The sequence below is a fragment of the Rosa chinensis genome, chromosome 4 (genome assembly GCF_002994745.2).
Source record: "Rosa chinensis cultivar Old Blush chromosome 4, RchiOBHm-V2, whole genome shotgun sequence".
NCBI classification, from domain to species: Eukaryota; Viridiplantae; Streptophyta; class Magnoliopsida; order Rosales; family Rosaceae; genus Rosa; species Rosa chinensis.
The window spans coordinates 6407321-6423619 of record NC_037091.1 but is presented as its reverse complement, the minus strand read 5'-3'; the positions used below and the strand labels follow the sequence as shown (position 1 = coordinate 6423619).

Genomic DNA, 16299 nt, shown 5'->3' with positions numbered 1-16299 from the left:
GATCATATCCGATTTGAGCCGCGCCCTACACGGGCGAATCGACAAAACTCATTCTCGCACCCAACTAGCCTTGGTGTCATCAGATTAGACCCCCGAAAAATCTTCTCGACATCAGCTATTTTACTCCGACGTGAAGCAAATATCGTGATGAAACTTTGCAGGCTTGATTTGGTGGTCGCCGCATAAGATCGGCGTTGGAGGGCCATCAATAAATGGCTTAGGAGGGAGGCCGACGCCGACCGCCATTGATGGAGCGCAGAGCTCCAGAGGCTAGGGTTTGGGGAGAGTTGAGGCATCCCTTAAGGATTAACTTAATTCTATATATCTCCAAATAGGCTTTGTTTAGCCTCTAACCAATATATTTTGAACTTGTCGAAAATATATAGCTTGGGCCACGAATATTAGCCCGGTTTTCTTCGAGTCCCCCTTGTCGGGAAAAAATGTTAATTTTGGGTTCAAACAGTCTACACAATTACTACAAAATGTTTGAATTCAAATTGAAGTTCATTAATCCAGCAGTCTTACGATGGAGTACGTGTTCATGATTTGATGTGATTCTTGTTTGTATTGTTTTTATGGCTCAGCCTTTAGAGGATGTCCTAATCCAGCATTCAATCTGATCAACGACTGAATATAGGGTGGAAAGGATCAGTAAGAATGATTGGTTTGGAAAAGTATTAAGAGGCCGGTAAGGGAAGAGGATAGGATAGTTTAGGTTCCCAACGAAATGATCTCACGACCTTTTTGAGGCTCTCTCTTGCATATATTGAGTGGCGAAAGTTCGCTATGATTTAGGGAGAGCTCTGATAATGGTCCTCATCTAATTATAAGAAGGGGCTATGTTTAATCTAGTTTACATAAGAGGCTTAAACATCCTTTCAAAAAGAAAGAGAGGCGATTAAAGTTATGTTAAATAGAAATCCTTTAAAAAAATGTGTGATATGAAAATTATATGCAGTATAAATAGGAGGTTATATGATCAGACAACTTGAAATGAATGTTTTTAAGCAAAACTAAATAACGTTATGTACAACTTTGAACTAGGACCATTAATTCCACTACCGCTAGAAAGTAGAAACCCATGCGAAATAAATTAGGTTGCTCTTGCATGATTAAAATATACATCAATTATTGGTTAACCGATCAAAACATGATTCATAAACTGTGAGTTTATGATCAACTTGTCAAGTTAGGTAATCTGCATTAGACATGTAAAAATTAAATAATCTTCTTTTTATAATTTGACCTTTTTATGGCTTTTAGTGCATATCATATGTAAACAATGATGATTCTTTTGAACACATTTACATAGCTAGAATGCGCAGGCATGACTAGTTAAGTTTACTAAACCCGTTAGGCTGGTCAGGTTGAATGACTCGTTTAATAGACTAGTTGAATTTGAGATTAATTAGGTCGCGTTTATGTCTGAATTTTCCGACCATTATCTCGATCTATATTCTGACCTACAAATGGGTTTGTGAGTCCACCAACATTATCTCTCAAAAGCCCATTAAAGCAAGCATCTACCCATTGGGTCTACCTCCCTAAAATCTGATACCTGTAACTTCCCAATCAATTCTCTGATGTGATACTCCTCAGAGCTGTACATTATACGGATGAGGAAGAGCCGCGGTGGTTAGTCCCGAAATCTTGAGCCACATCAAATTCAACTCACAAAATCATTTAGGCTTCTGTCTTGTTCTTTTCTTGATGGGGTGTAGTGGATCCACCAACATTAGAAGGAAAGCACCTAATAACCATTGGTCAAAACAACTAGAATGCATTCGGTCTATCTGATTCAGTCCAGATGAGACCGGGGGTTGCTCTACTTGTTGGATGAGGAAGAGCCACCATGATATTAGGTTCTTACTTTCAGTATAACATAAATGCTTGTATCACATAATCACCTTGATAATTGACAAAGCCTGCACTACTAAAAACAACCCTAAGTATCTTCTCCTGTATGAATAGAGAGACGAGTAATGTCCCATGTAAAAGATTGAGGGTAGTTTTGAAGCTAGGGGTCAATAGCATGCATGCACCAAATCCTGGAAAACAAAGAGAGTTGAGAAAAATAGTGAGGTATAAAGGAGTCCCTTTAGTCCAAGCAAAAGATATAGAAACAAGAAATGCAGATCCAGGATTTATGTCCTAGAGTGATTTACACTCGGCCACCTGAACAATCCATTTGGTTCAAATGTAAACACCGCTACAAACCAGTAATTCAAGGGCCATGGAAAGTAGTGGATGACCAAGACTTTCACATTTGGACGAACTAAAATAATATATGAAATCAACTTCAGATTACTGAAAGTGTTGCACAGGAATTCGACTTTTGGTCAAGGAGTGGAAGTTGAACCAATAATTGGGAAATGATTCCAGGAGGACAAATTTTTACGACACCCAAAAATCTATTTAATAAAATCAAACAGTCAAACAAGTAACTCCCACGAATCCTTGGTTTATAGAGATGAAGTTGACATGATTTAAAGCAAGACAGTCAAACATGCAAGTCCCATGATTCCTAGTTCTCTATAGATGAAGTTGATAAAATTTAAAGCAAGCCATGTAGAAGGCTAAAGGAGAAAATCCACAAATTGGTTGTTTAGATAAGCTAGACGCAATTCTTATATGTACTGAATGCTTTGGTTTCCAGTCAACTTTAGATTGCATGGATAGATGGAAGAGATATCAGTGTCTCCCTTGTATAGGCACACAAGAAGAATGTGAGTTCTAGAGGCCTTCTTATCAGAAATCATGAGTTCTACTGACTTGCTGCTTATATCTACTCAGCACTTATATTAATCTCACTGCTTATATCAACTGAAATTCTCCTGAATCTCCACCAGTACCAAATCAGAAACCTTAAGTAGAACAAATAAATCCACTATTGGATGTGTATCTGATTCACTGCTTATATCTACTGAATGCTTTCAATTGTTTCCATTCAACATTAGATTGCACAGACAGAGAAGGGAGGGAATATTCCGTTGACTTCATTTGCATAGACACGATAGAACAATGTTCAAAGTTCTATAGGCTTTCCTAGTGAAAATGCGATAGAGAAGCTGGTTATTTCTTTCATAACACAATGAACAGACAAGCACAAGCCATTGACTTTAGACTACCTAAATCATAAACTGTTTCTTCTATTCTATATATAGATCAGTCCTTTTATCATTAATAGAGGAAGGCAAAAACCGACTTCAAACATATAAATCAACACACAATCAACCTACCCTACAGAGGAAAGGCTGCATAAAGTCAAGTCTAATTGCCATCAGTAATATATAATAGGCAATGAACTTGAAAGAATTGCAAACTTAATCAAGCTCCCTCAACATGATTGATTATCACAACTACTAACTGTTTAGCACACTTAACCCTCCACCATAGTTTTCAACCATCTTATATAGCCACTAATGACAAGAAGACAAGAGGAAAACATCCTTAGAAAAGTTGAAGTAGGAGGACCACACATGCTAGTAAAAAGGACTTCCTATATTAAGGATAAAGGCTTCATGCTTAACATACATCACTAACAGAGGAATCGATTACAGGCCCAGTCTAGGCTTCTCGAAGTGATAAAACAATACTCGCCAATAACTCTAGGAGGAAAGCTTGGTTGCATTTCCCCAGCTCCAATTTATTCTACTTAATGGGGAGTCTGGCTCTTAATTGTAGAAAAGACATTAACCACAATGGTTTGTGAATAATATCATTCAAGAATAAGATCAATCAAGTAAAACAAAGAGCATCACTACAACCACCCAAGAACCACAACTGGCCAAAATAGAAGAGGAGAGATTGCGGACATTTACAATTGCAAACAGCACTAATCACAAACAAAATAGAAAAAAGAATATAAAATAAAACACAACTACCAATGAAGTTCAATATATGCTAACGACATGGAATGAATTTATGGTAAAATGGAACTAAGATGATACTCCATATTCATCTATTTGTAATGTAATACATAATAAGTACCAAGGAAACACCTAGTAAGAGCTTACCAAGATACACATACAAAAAGGAAAGAAAGCTATGACAAAAAGAAAGGGGGAAAGAGATATCAGTTGGCAGAAATTGAAATTTATCAATAACAACTCCTCAATTGATAAAATACCAACAAAAAAAAAAAAAAAAATCCCTAACCTCCCACAGATTATCCAACCAAACCAAAAATAAACAGGAAGACAACAACCTTTGGACTGAGATGAAAGATATGCAGAAGTCATCCAACACCAAATCCCTTTGGAAAGAAACCATTCTGACAATGCAAACAGTTATAACTAAACATGGTTTGAACATAATACCATGGAAACCATTTATAACTAAACATAAGTAATAAGAAAGAAAAGAAATTATCAAAAAGACAAAATACCAAGGAGTTTGAACATTAAATTCCACATGAGCATAAGATAAATCAATTCAACTAAAGAAAATGACCTCATTAACTCTTATACATATCATAGTGAAATGGTGTATATCCAGAAATCCAAAACATGAACTCCTAAGAAGAGTAAAGAAAAAAGAGGAAGAGTCATAAATGATACAAACAAGTTCTAAATGGGAAAACTTTATCTTCTAAGTTGAAATCATCAACATAACTAAGAAACCCAATTTCAAAACATCCAACAAATGGAAGCATATCACGAAATTTTGAGTTCCAAGTAACAGACAATAGCCGTTAGATTCAGGGGGATGATTCGCATCAGATAAGTATGTCCAGCTTCATATTCAATTCCAAGATTTATAATCAAAGACCAACTACATGTAGCAAAAATAAGTAATGACATATACATAAATTGGCCAGGTAAGTAATTGATATGAAAACAGAGAAAGTAAGCTGCAATTACCTACGACAAAACACAAGGCACTCCTTCTGTTAACTTTGACACTTCTCCTTCTTGTATTGTGCTATATACTCCTGGACTAGCTTAGCCTTCTCTCTCATTCCGGAACAAATCTTGTCAATCTCATTATTAACCGCTTTCGGCAAAGAATCTTCCACATAATCAAACCAATCGTCCAAAGTCATCTTCTCCAAATCTGGCTCCTGCCAACTCAAACCTTCTTTAACACCAGAGTCAGTCCCCTTTTTATCAACATCCTTAGCACCATTAACACCAAAACAGTTCCAACTACCACTTCCAACCTTATCGCCACTCTCTCCAACATTACAGTCAATGGCTGCCTCTTCATGGCCCAAATCGGACCCTTTTGCCTTCTCATTATCATTGCCACTCTCTGCCACATCAAAACCGACTGCTGCCTCTTCATCCCCCAAATTCAACCCTTTAGCATCATCATCATACACGCCATTCTCCTTGATATCAACTGGACCTATTCCCCCCGAATCCTTCTGCTCCGGAACATCCCCTTTATCATCGTTATCACCATTAACACCAACTGGACCAATTTCTCCCAAATTTTTCTCCGCCGCAACATTACCTTCCTCACACACCCGCGGCACTTCTTGCACATTCTTCCTCTTCCTACCCCCACCACGCCTCTTAGGTTCAATCTTCACTTGTTCACACTCTACACTGCAATTCTCCGAATCCGGAACCACAGCTTCCACATCCTTACACCTTTGAGTTGCTCTCAAACTCACTTCCGGCACAGCAACCTCCTCCACCAAATCCACACTCTTCAAAACCCTAGCTTTCCCCGGCCGGCCCCGGCCCCTCTTCGGCTTCTCCACCACCTCAATTTCCTCTCCCTCTTTCTCCAATTCAGAATTCTCTTCCTTCTTCTTCGCAGGCCTACCTCTCCGGCCCCGATTCTCAGCGACCGGTGCTGCTACATTAATTTCCTCATCATTCTCAATCTCCACCTCCAATTTCACTTCGACCTCATTCTCCTTCTTAACCCTCCCTCTCCGGCCCCGACTCTCCTCAACCGTCCCCACCTTCCCCGCCGCGCCGCGCCTCGGATTCCTTCTCAACCTGTCCCCTTCATGGCCTTCGATCTTGACGGAGATGGACGTGTACTCCCCGATCTTTATCTCGTCGCCGTCGCTCAGCTCCAACGGCATGTCCGGCTTGAGCTTGGTGCCGTTTACGATGGTTCCGTTGGAGGAGTCGAGGTCTCGGATCATCCATTGACCCGATTCGTCGGAGTCGATGATGAGGTGGTTGGTGGAAATGCCGGAGTCTTTGATGGGGAGGTTGTTGCCGCGGACGACCCGACCGATTCGGACCTTGGATCCGGGTCGGTACTCTAGGGTCTCTCCCTCCCGGGGGCCTTTGAGCATCTCGAGCTTGAGAGATAAAGGCTCCATTTTTGAAAGAGTTTGAATTTTGAAATGGGTTTCAGAGGGAAATAATGGATTAGGTAAAGCCTATTTATTGATTAGATATTCGGCGTTGACGAAATTGCCCCCGAGTAGTTCTTTGTTATAAGGTTTGGGACTTGGGTAATTTTGAGTTTTTCACTTACAAGGCTTGTAAATAAGTGGAGATTTTGATCAATGAAGACTATGAAAGTATGAAGTGTAGGTTTTTTTTTTTTTTTTTTTTTTGAAAGGGATTTGGAACCCAGTCTAGCTGGAAGGCTCAACTCCACGCCCGGTTCCATTTATTATATTAATAGTATAGTTTTTCAATCAATTAAAATTCGGCATATTTACCGTGAAGTATGAAGTGTAGGTTACAAGTACAGAGTTGAGCTCTTTGTTTGCCTTGTCGCAATAATGTGCTAATTTTACAGATTCTTCTCCAAACTGTTTACATTCATCATTATTAGTCGTGTCACATGACATGTTCAATCTATTGAACACAAGCAAATACATGAATAGGATATGGTGTACTTGATTTTTTTCTCGACAATGAGAGATAGGTTAGAGTTTGAACATTGTAGGTGGTCATGTGTCACATACTCCCATGGCACAACCACCGAACCTATACTTTTCCATGTCTAGCCTCAGTTCTCATAAGCATCCTCAAATTTGGTTCTACAAAAATCCTCTGCAAGACTTTTTCAAATGAACTGAACATCGATCATTTGTTTTCAATGTGGTTTCAACTTCATTTATATTGATACACTGTCATGTTTCCAACATTGTCTCAACCTCCCAAGTGAGATTGATCCTATGAATCCTGCAACACCCTTTTTTTTCTTCTTTTTTTTTTTTTTTTTTTAATCCTGCAACAGTATGAATGAATCCAACATCAAGTTTCAGTACTAGATTTACATGGAAGAAAATTAGCGACTTGAGATGATGAACTCTTTACTAATATGGACATGGAATCAGTATACAAGTTTGCTTCTTGTGTAAACCTGGCCCTTGTCACTTCAAATCAGGCGACAGTTTAGAACTTCAAATATGAACAGTAGCACTTGAAATCTACATCAAGAATAAGGCAAGCATGTAACAGTTGTGTGCAAAAAAAAACAAATATGATCACCCAATCCAGGTAATTTTGCTGCTTCTGTGGTTCTACATCTTGACCAGAATGATAAAAGTGTCCATCAATCTCCAACAAAAGACCGAGTCAACAGAAAGAAAACATGTTTAGGGTCAGGTATAAGCAGTCAAAGTTTTATCACTTATGATAGTTGAGTGGAATAATAGGGTGTAACAACTTACTCATCAATATCTACAATCCATCCAAAAAAAAACTGTACATGCAACAAAAAGTTGCTATGATGAACAGAGATGAGTAGTAGTCAAATTTGCTCCTGCCTTCCTACCTAGTCAACATAACCAATATGAATGCCATTAAAGATTTATCATTTGCATGATCAAAACCAAATGGTGAAAGATTTCAATTCTATCACAGCAGAAACCCTTGTTATTGCATTGGCATCACACCACAGAAGTAGCATATGACCTCAATGCCTTGTTCAGACAACTGTTATAATGTGACTAATCTTATTTGCCAACAGTAGACAGCTTTTTAACAAAAGTTAACTCCCCCCCTCTTCCCAGATTTCAAAATATTATAAGCTTTGCAAACTGGCAATTCCCCTAAACTCATTTCCACACTTCATTATGTGTCAGGCATCACAAACAAATCTCTTTACACATAAATTTAACAGTCACAAAACTCAAATTTCTTCTGCAACTCTAGACTTTGAAATTCAAAAAGTGGATTCCCTAGACATATAGTACGGAGCTTCTACTCAAGTTAAACTATTTACGCAGAAATATGTGTACAAGAGAAGTGTTAACCAAAGTTCTGCATAAAGTTTAACCTTGCTGTCATTGCCTGTCAATATGTGATTGCTTTACAGCATGATCAGTGGTCAACAAATAAGTGCCTATAAAGATAGGCAGTTAGATATGGATCTGTGTGGATTAGAAGCAATCTGAATGCCATTCAGAGGTTTAGCATGTTATAACAAACTGTAATATACCATGTGACTTACTGTGAGTGAAAACCCTTACTTTGGGGCGGACGAGGAATGATCTCCAAGAAATTTCCAACGGGGTCGCATCGCACCAGTCAAAGGTAATCCAATCTCCAAGATACCCTTCATCCATTTAATCCGGTTTACAAGTTCCTCCAAGTCCAAAAGTGCAGCTTCTAATGTATCAGAGTTCATTGAATTTAACACTATGTCTTCATGAGTTTTCTTTCTCTTTACGGGCTTAGTGTTATCAAGTATGTCTACCCTTGTTGTAGTTGCCTCCATTTCATTTGATGCATCTTCAACATGCAATTTTGAAACGCCATCTGAGAAACTCATCTTCCCAAACCCACTATCTGCCACATGAGTTTTCTTTCTCTTTAAGGGCTTTTTGTTATCAAGTATGTCTACCCTAGTTGCAGTTGCCTCCATTTCATTTGATGCATCTTTAACATGCAATTTTGAAACAGTATCTGGGCATCTCATTCTCTCAAACCCACTATCTGCCACGTCAGACTCCATATTTGTTTCTGCAGCTGGTGTGTCCTTTCCTGTTAAAGGTTGCTTGACACCAGCAATTGCTTGGTCATCCCTACTTCCATCACCGAAAGATTGGACCATCAAGTTTGCAATGTCCCCTGCAACAACATTCCCCCATCTGAATCAAATCATCGTGCAATTAATTCAAGTTCCATAAATAAACGAATAAACTTAGGTTGCATCAGAGTCAAAGAAAGTAAAGGAAAAAAAAGGATTTGGATTTCAATACTAAGCTTAAATTGGTTAAGGAAAAGTTAAAACAAAAGGATAAAAAAACAAATTATAGGTAAAATGCAAAGAAATATAAAGGGCACAATCCAAGAGCAAGGGGGAGAAGGTAGGGTAACATTTGATTGCAGGCAACCAAACAAGCAAATCATAAGAAATTTAATACCTAACATCTACAAAATAGTGAAATACTAGAGTCCCATGGAGACACTGACCACAATTTAGCCCTTGATGTTCTCTCTTTCTTTGTAGTGTATGTTTGTACATCTTGTTCTCTCCCATTTGTGAAAGACAAAATAGAAAATTTTGGTTGCTACAAAGTTTACTTGACCAAGAACCAATAGGATATCCCATCAACATCAAATCATTCTTTCAACTTGATATCCTACTACCCAGGCACACATATATGCTTTTGAGCACTGACAAGTGAAATGTATGTCTTACCTTGATTATCAGGCTTAATTACTCGAGCACAAGGATGCCCATTTTCACTCTCCTGCAACCGCAAAGGCATACCAAACAACTTAGTATAGAAGAAACAGCAACTGCTTTTCTTTTCAAGTTGATTAGAAAGCATCAACACCTACATAGTAGGAGAACCACTTACAGTGAACAAAAAGTGGCTTTAAAACACTGGTACAAACTAAAAATCAAAAGTTCACATGGGTCCTGGTTGGCACAGTGGATTCTCTCATTCACTGTTGCACAAGAACTGTTGCAGTTATCATGAATCAGGATTCCCATGATGGCAACAAGAATCAGAACAAAAAAGGAAATCAGAGGAAATAATAACAAATGAAAAAATATAATATTTCCACAACTTCCAACAGTTGAAGATTTCAAGAAAACTAGATCCAAGTTTGATGTTCAAACTGCAACAGTGAAGTGACATTTTCCTCAAAAAGTGAAAAAATTTCTCCAATGATCAAAATACTTAGTTAGCTACTACATGAATTAGAAAGATTGAAAGAAAAGATAGGGAGAAAGATAAAGAGGAAAAAAAAAAGCCATGATGTACTAAAATTATACTGTAGAAATCAAATGAAAAGATTGAAAACTGGAAAATCCTAATTTAAAGGATGAGAAAAGGGCAAACTGGAGGAGGACTAAGAAAATATTCAATAAGCAGAACAGTGAAAATAACTTTGTAACTTCATAATCATGTTAATGAGCGGCACTCATCAAGTACCAGTTTCATGAACTGCCACATCATCATCATAGAGACGTGAACTTGCAAGTTTTTGACAACTCAAAACTGCAGATTATTAAGAAGAAATCAGTTCAAGGATTATTGACTTTTAAGTTTAAGTGCAACGTTTGATATTAGCCCTTAAAATATAACTTTGCATAGAAGAACATAAAAACAGAACAGGAGAAATGAGAGCAGAATAGGAGAACTGAGAACAGGAAATGAGACAGATAGATGACTAATGGACTGTCGGTACCTTGGATGTAGGCACTGTCCAACCGCCTTTTAGAGACCAATTCAGGGATGCACGCAAGTCGTTGCAAGAAGCCTCATAGGTCTCTCCTTCGACTCCTTCACCAACAGGAGGACGTGGCAACTCAACCTGGAAAACATAGAGGACACCAGTTAACAAATAACAGCACAGTATCTTGACCATCAAGGTAACTAAATTGAAGCTTTTGTTGATCATCAAATAGGATACAAACAGGATGGTAGAGTGAATAGATGCATGCAATATTTTTTTTTTTCAGAAACAAAGAAATTTTCAAGTATTAACAAACCATGCAATAATACTTATCAAAGATAGGTATTCACTCAGCCTTATGATAGCAAAAGGATAACTTATAACTTAACCGATAAAATCTGCAATTCATTTGATGCAAATGTAGTACATCAAAAATTAATTTAAACATGAATAAAGGAAGAAGTGCAGTAAAATTCCCTTTGGACAATTCAGACCCTGACACCCTGTGATGAGATATGTGAATTAAGTCTTGAACCAAATCACACATTTACGGCATGTCAGCAAGAGTAAATTTGCAAGTTGTTAAGATAGCATGTTGATGATTTTTGTTGTATTAGAACCATATCCAGTGAGTCTACACCAAAACATTAAGCTGATGATGACTTAGGACTGGAATGGTAAATAGCATAGAACTCAAGGGGGAAGAAAAATGCTGAACACATACTCCAAACAAACCACCGCATAAAAAGATATATGAGAGTAATATATCAACTACCTTAACTTTTTCATCCCCTAATACTTCTGCTACTTTTCCGGACCAATAACAATCATCCTTCCACCAATCAACTAAATCTCCCACCTTCCAGACATCACTGACAATAACTACCACTTCCGATAGAGTATTGACATCAGGCCTTTTACTTTCATTATACATAGGAGGAAAGGGAGGACGCATCATCAATATCTTCTCTTTTCTTGTCCTTTTACTATCAGCAGGGTTGCTTTGATATATTTTTTCCCATTTTGATTCTGTAGATGTGAACATCAGAAAATTATGGAAACATATAAAAGAAAAAAAAAGTAACCTACTATTTCACCCAAAATATTTATTATGCAACACAACAAAGAAAAAGAATTAAGAAAAGATTCAAACATGTAAACAAAATTAAGCAACTATATAATCATAACATTCTTTCACTACTAGAGACCGTTATTCGCTTCCCAGATCATGCATTACTACATAATGATTACCATATGATCAGCAGTTCAAACCAGGATAGCTATGTACCCCTATCTTTGTCTTTCTAGATAAACACAGAACACTTAGAGAACAAGAGTCTAGCAGTTCATAAGACAAGATAGAACCATAGCTTGCATAAGCTAGTGAATAAAAAGAGAAAAATTACCAAAATATATTACTTACTTTCATCTGGAAAGTCATAATAGAATAAGGCACATGACAGTTGACCATTTCTCCAGCCAATATCTTTTATCTGGATGACAAAAGTAACATTATTAGACGAAAGAGAATTTTGTTTGGACAGATAAAAGAGCTAAGAGCTTCAATCATATAAAAGAAACAATCTTACAGTAAAAAGGTCATATCACACAAAATAGGGAATCATAGTGATGTTATGCATAAGTAGACACAATTGTTAAGATTTTTTTTTTTTTTTTTTTGGAGAAACAAGTTTTATTGATCAGAAGACTGAACCAATAAAAGTGGACCTATGACCCACACAAAAAAAGATAGAAAAACAGTAGAAACCAGAGATCTACACCAAAAACACTTAGATAATGCAGAAACAAAAACTATCCTTAGATTACAGATGCCCTCCAGTGAAGCAATATATGAGAAAATGCTATAGTCTTTAAATTCCGCCAAAACAGAAGCCCATAAAGCTTCCAAAACAGTATCACACTGATAAGTAAAGGTTTTGTGAAGAGAGAGAGAGAGAAGCAAAAGAGCAGGCAAATATCATATTTAGCTTCCAAAACAGTATTACAGCCCCTTGGATAGCCCAATATTCTTCTCCGATCATAAATATCCAAGTCCAGATAATAAACAAGTACTCCCCAAAGCTGCTTACTTGCCTTCTTAAAAAAATACAAAAAATTAAAACAAATATGACACCATGCCACCAACAGCTCACCCACAGTAAGTATCCAAGGCTCAAGAAATTAGAGAGAGAGAGAGAGCAGCCTTGAACTGTGTCCAACCTCAAAATCTTACAATGAAATGTACAATGAAAAATGAAGTGCAAAGCAAAAGAATTTTCATTACATAAATGGTAAGTAACTCCTTGATGTATGAGTTAAATAGAATACAGGTGCTCTTAAACAGTATGTAGACGATTACTCATACCTCAAACATCATGGGAGCCTACATTTCAAAGACATATCTGGAAAAGGGCAGTATACTAATAGCAAACAATACTTTTGATAAAACACTTATTTCCATCAAAGCCTGATCTTCAAGGTTACTCCTGTAATTTGCAACCAACAACCCTTCTTCTCTAATTAGACTTGTAATGCTCCCACTCCCACAAAACACTAATGACTAGTTTCACATGTCTATGTAGTTACTTATTCCCTAGTTATATTAGTATTTATAACACTCTTTGAACTTTCATTAAATCTCATATGTTTATATCAAACGCTCTCCTTCAATAAAACTCGTCCCCCTTGATAAATCATTCCACTCCAACAATTTTAACCCACCAAATAATGTCTGAAACCTCATAAAAAAAAAAAAAAAATTAATAAATAAATAAAAAATTCACTGGCCAGAATATTAACCACAATACTTGGTGTGTACTTTCACAACATCCTCATGCCAAATTAGAGATTGCATCTTGATACTAATTCATCTTTGATTCGCCAGTTTCAGTTTCAGAATCTGCATCTTAAAGAGACACTCCCTTCAGTTCATAAATTGTCTTGATAGCCAAACTTCTATATTTGAAGCTTCAATCTTAATATAAACAACCTGTTAACGAGAATTCTGGAAAATCCTAAATCGAAATAGACCAACCCAATACTTTTATGAAAAAGAATAATCTATCAAAACTTGCTTTTCAAATACTATACTTGTTAACTCTTCCTACTGGCTCTTCCTGTTCCCTAAACACACTTTAATAATTCGAGAAAAATTGATGACTTCTTAGTTTATAACTTCTAAGCACTTCAACAGCCTACTATTAATTTTCATGAAATAAAGCCAACTCTGACTTCTGATTATATGCTACAAATGTTTTACAATGGCATGAAGAAGTGAAAACCCTATTTACAAGAAGTTAGAAACAGTTGAATAAAGTAAAATGCTCAACATTAAATGCACATAGATTGAAACAAAATATTTATCATCAATATTTTTTATAATTATTACAGTGATAGATACCTTACATCGGAACCACGCACCGCGATAACCTTTCATAAATGAACTCCATTCTATGTCTTCCCCAACTTTGAATGGTAGGTTATGCGAGCCCATCATAATCTGTCAAAAACAACACTTAGCTGTGACATGAGCACTTCTAAGTTGCATGCAAATTTTTGGCAAAACAACAGAAATAATAAGCAAACAATATGGGGGAAGCAGTGATAAAAGTAGTGCTCAGTAACTCTTTTTCTAGTAGGCACTTGATTTGGTAGTGCTTTCTCAGTAGGACTATATAATTAAATACAAGTGGTTCACGAACATGCACTACAGCACTTTCTTGGAAAATATGCTTCTCCAAGAAGCAGTCTTTAAAACCATGAAAACACATATTTCCTATAGTTGACAAACACTAGAAAAAGAGCTTTCGAAGATCAAGAAGACGATTATTATTAGCACTTCTAAAGCACTGAAAAACCGCCCTTAAGTGCTTAAGTTGTTTTCTACATCAATTCTTATGCACAAAAGCAAAGCAATCGAGAGTGAAACAACACGGAAAGACTGCACAAGGCTTCTCAGACTGAAAGCTATCTAATACGAAACTCCTTTCTCACCTCTCAATCCTTATGATTCCTCTCTTAACAATAGGCTTTACGTTTTTCAAAGAAAGGGACTTTCTAAGAAATGTTTTCTCCTTTAGAAACTTAGTTATTAGGGCAACTTTCGGTTGAATTTGGGACTAAGATGGGATCTTAAATCCAATCTTGCTATGACACATTGGGGGATGGGACACAAAACCACCAAGGTCATCTTTGCGACCGACATGAATGTAGCCATTGGCACCTGCACTTGGTCCAGCACCACCCTCTACGCCACCTCCCCTTACCATCATCAACACCACTCCACTGTCACCTCAACCATCACTATCACATCTCAGATCCAAACAGGAATTCTAAAACCAAACAAAAGCCCACCTCTTTGAACAATCAAAGCAGGATACAAGTTGGCCCATATCAATTTGCACTCCATTTTAGAATAATCAAAACAGTAAAGTAATCGAAATTGCATGGATCATTCAAACAAGAACGGGCTACAGAAGCTTTTCCATAAGAGTAAATATGAATTGCTATGAAGATAGAAGAGAGAAATACCTGGAATTCGTTGACGCCAATTTGTCTGCGAAGAAAACCCTAAAACCCAAACAAAATCAGTAATTTTCTTGATTATATGATGCAATCAAAACAAGAAAGGAATGAAATGCCTGAAGAAGAAGAGGAGGAAAAGCCTGAAGAAGAAGAAGAAGAAGAAGTATGAGAGAAAGTGAAGGAAATGAGAATTGAGATAAGTGGAAGAAGGGGAGAGAAGAAGAGCGATAGAGAATTTGGGATTTGTGAGGACAGATCGATTGGATAGGCGCCAAATATAGTCTCGGAAAACCAACATTTATTTTCAAAGTGGATATAGTTTTTTTTTTTTTTTTAAATAGAAGCATTTCATTAAAAAGGCCACGGCTCATAGAGAGTACAAGGTCCATAAGAGCAAGTTCACCCGTATTCAAGAAAATGCAAAGTCGAGAAGTTAAGAATTTGACCGGTCAAGTTACTATTCACTGTCATTGGACATGGGTTTACACCCGTTGTTTTTCTTGCCCGGTCAACACTGTTCACTTTTTTTCTGTTCACCCAAAAGTTACTTTTCACCCGTGGGTTTCACTGTTTAAGTTCACTGTTCATTTTTTCTACTGTTCATCAGTTTTTAAAAGCCAACCCAGCGCTGCCAAGTGTCCTGCCACCCACTAACTCTCACTACGCGACAAAATCTTGCACACGTTCTCCCTTTTGCAGCGTCTGTCTCTTTGCTTTTCTTCCTGACACCCACGTTCTCCCTTTTGCAGCGCTGGCAGCTCCTTGACTTGGGGCAAGAAAAATGTCACAGCCATGCCCTTTTTTTTGGCTTTGGTCATGCAAAGCCAAATCTTGACTGGTGAAATAAAGGCCGGTGGAAGCTGAAATTTTCTTCAGCTGGGCAACACCTCATCAAAGTTGAGCTCTTTGACCGAGCAAGAGCAACTGCTGCACTTGCTCTAAGAGTGTGTTTGGATGAGGGAAAAAATGATGGAATTTAATTAAAAGTAAGGATTTCATAATTTCTAAAAGTCAATTCCCTTGTTTGGCATTATCAGATTGGAAATTTTAAATTTCTACGTGGAAAAAAACGAAGGAATTCGTTATTTAAATTCCTCACTTCAATTTCCACTAAAATAGGTGTTATTTACGAATTCTTTTATAGTATTCAATTTTTATCCAGATTCCTATCCGACATCTAAAACTCAAACTGAGTTCTCGTCATCCAGGTTCC

At 37.2% G+C, this 16299-nt stretch overlaps 2 protein-coding genes across 15 annotated transcripts; both read right to left on the bottom strand.

Annotated features, from left to right (window-relative positions):
* Positions 1-1546: 1546 nt before the first annotated feature.
* Positions 1547-6477, bottom strand: LOC112197879. Its single transcript, XM_024338811.2, has 2 exons — positions 4863-6477; positions 1547-2048 (listed from the first exon to the last, which is right to left on the bottom strand). The coding sequence occupies exon 1, from the start codon at positions 6287-6289 to the stop codon at positions 4892-4894; it is 1398 nt and encodes a 465-aa protein (XP_024194579.1). The 5' UTR covers positions 6290-6477; the 3' UTR covers positions 1547-2048; positions 4863-4891.
* A 735-nt stretch (positions 6478-7212) lies between these two features.
* On the bottom strand, positions 7213-15357 carry LOC112197880. Of its 14 annotated transcripts, none has more exons than XR_005810229.1 (9): positions 15093-15356; positions 13963-14061; positions 11986-12055; positions 11338-11591; positions 10575-10700; positions 9574-9712; positions 8380-8999; positions 7598-7701; positions 7213-7484 (listed from the first exon to the last, which is right to left on the bottom strand). XR_005810229.1 is itself a non-coding variant. In XM_040518952.1 (8 exons), exons 2-7 carry the CDS (start codon positions 14056-14058, stop codon positions 8395-8397), a joined length of 1290 nt encoding a protein of 429 aa, XP_040374886.1. In that variant the 5' UTR covers positions 14059-14061; positions 15093-15356; the 3' UTR covers positions 7213-7701; positions 8380-8394. The 14 variants fall into 14 exon arrangements, 10 of the variants coding, with proteins under 10 accessions (XP_040374886.1, XP_040374887.1, XP_040374885.1 ...); XR_005810231.1 differs by having other exon boundaries at positions 7213-7354; XR_005810230.1 differs by having other exon boundaries at positions 8399-8999.
* Positions 15358-16299: the final 942 nt, after the last annotated feature.

Excerpts from the sequence above, each read along its gene's own strand:
- LOC112197880 (XM_040518951.1), bottom strand. The coding sequence starts at position 14,058 with ATGATGGGCTCGCATAACCTACCATTCAAAGTTGGGGAAGACATAGAA. Across the intron at positions 11,592-11,985 it reads TTATGACTTTCCAGATGAAA|AATCAAAATGGGAAAAAATA; the intron begins GTAAGTAATATA and ends TCACATCTACAG. Across the intron at positions 10,701-11,337 it reads TAGGGGATGAAAAAGTTAAG|GTTGAGTTGCCACGTCCTCC; the intron begins GTAGTTGATATA and ends TATGTTTTCCAG.
- LOC112197879 (XM_024338811.2), bottom strand. The coding sequence starts at position 6,289 with ATGGAGCCTTTATCTCTCAAGCTCGAGATGCTCAAAGGCCCCCGGGAG.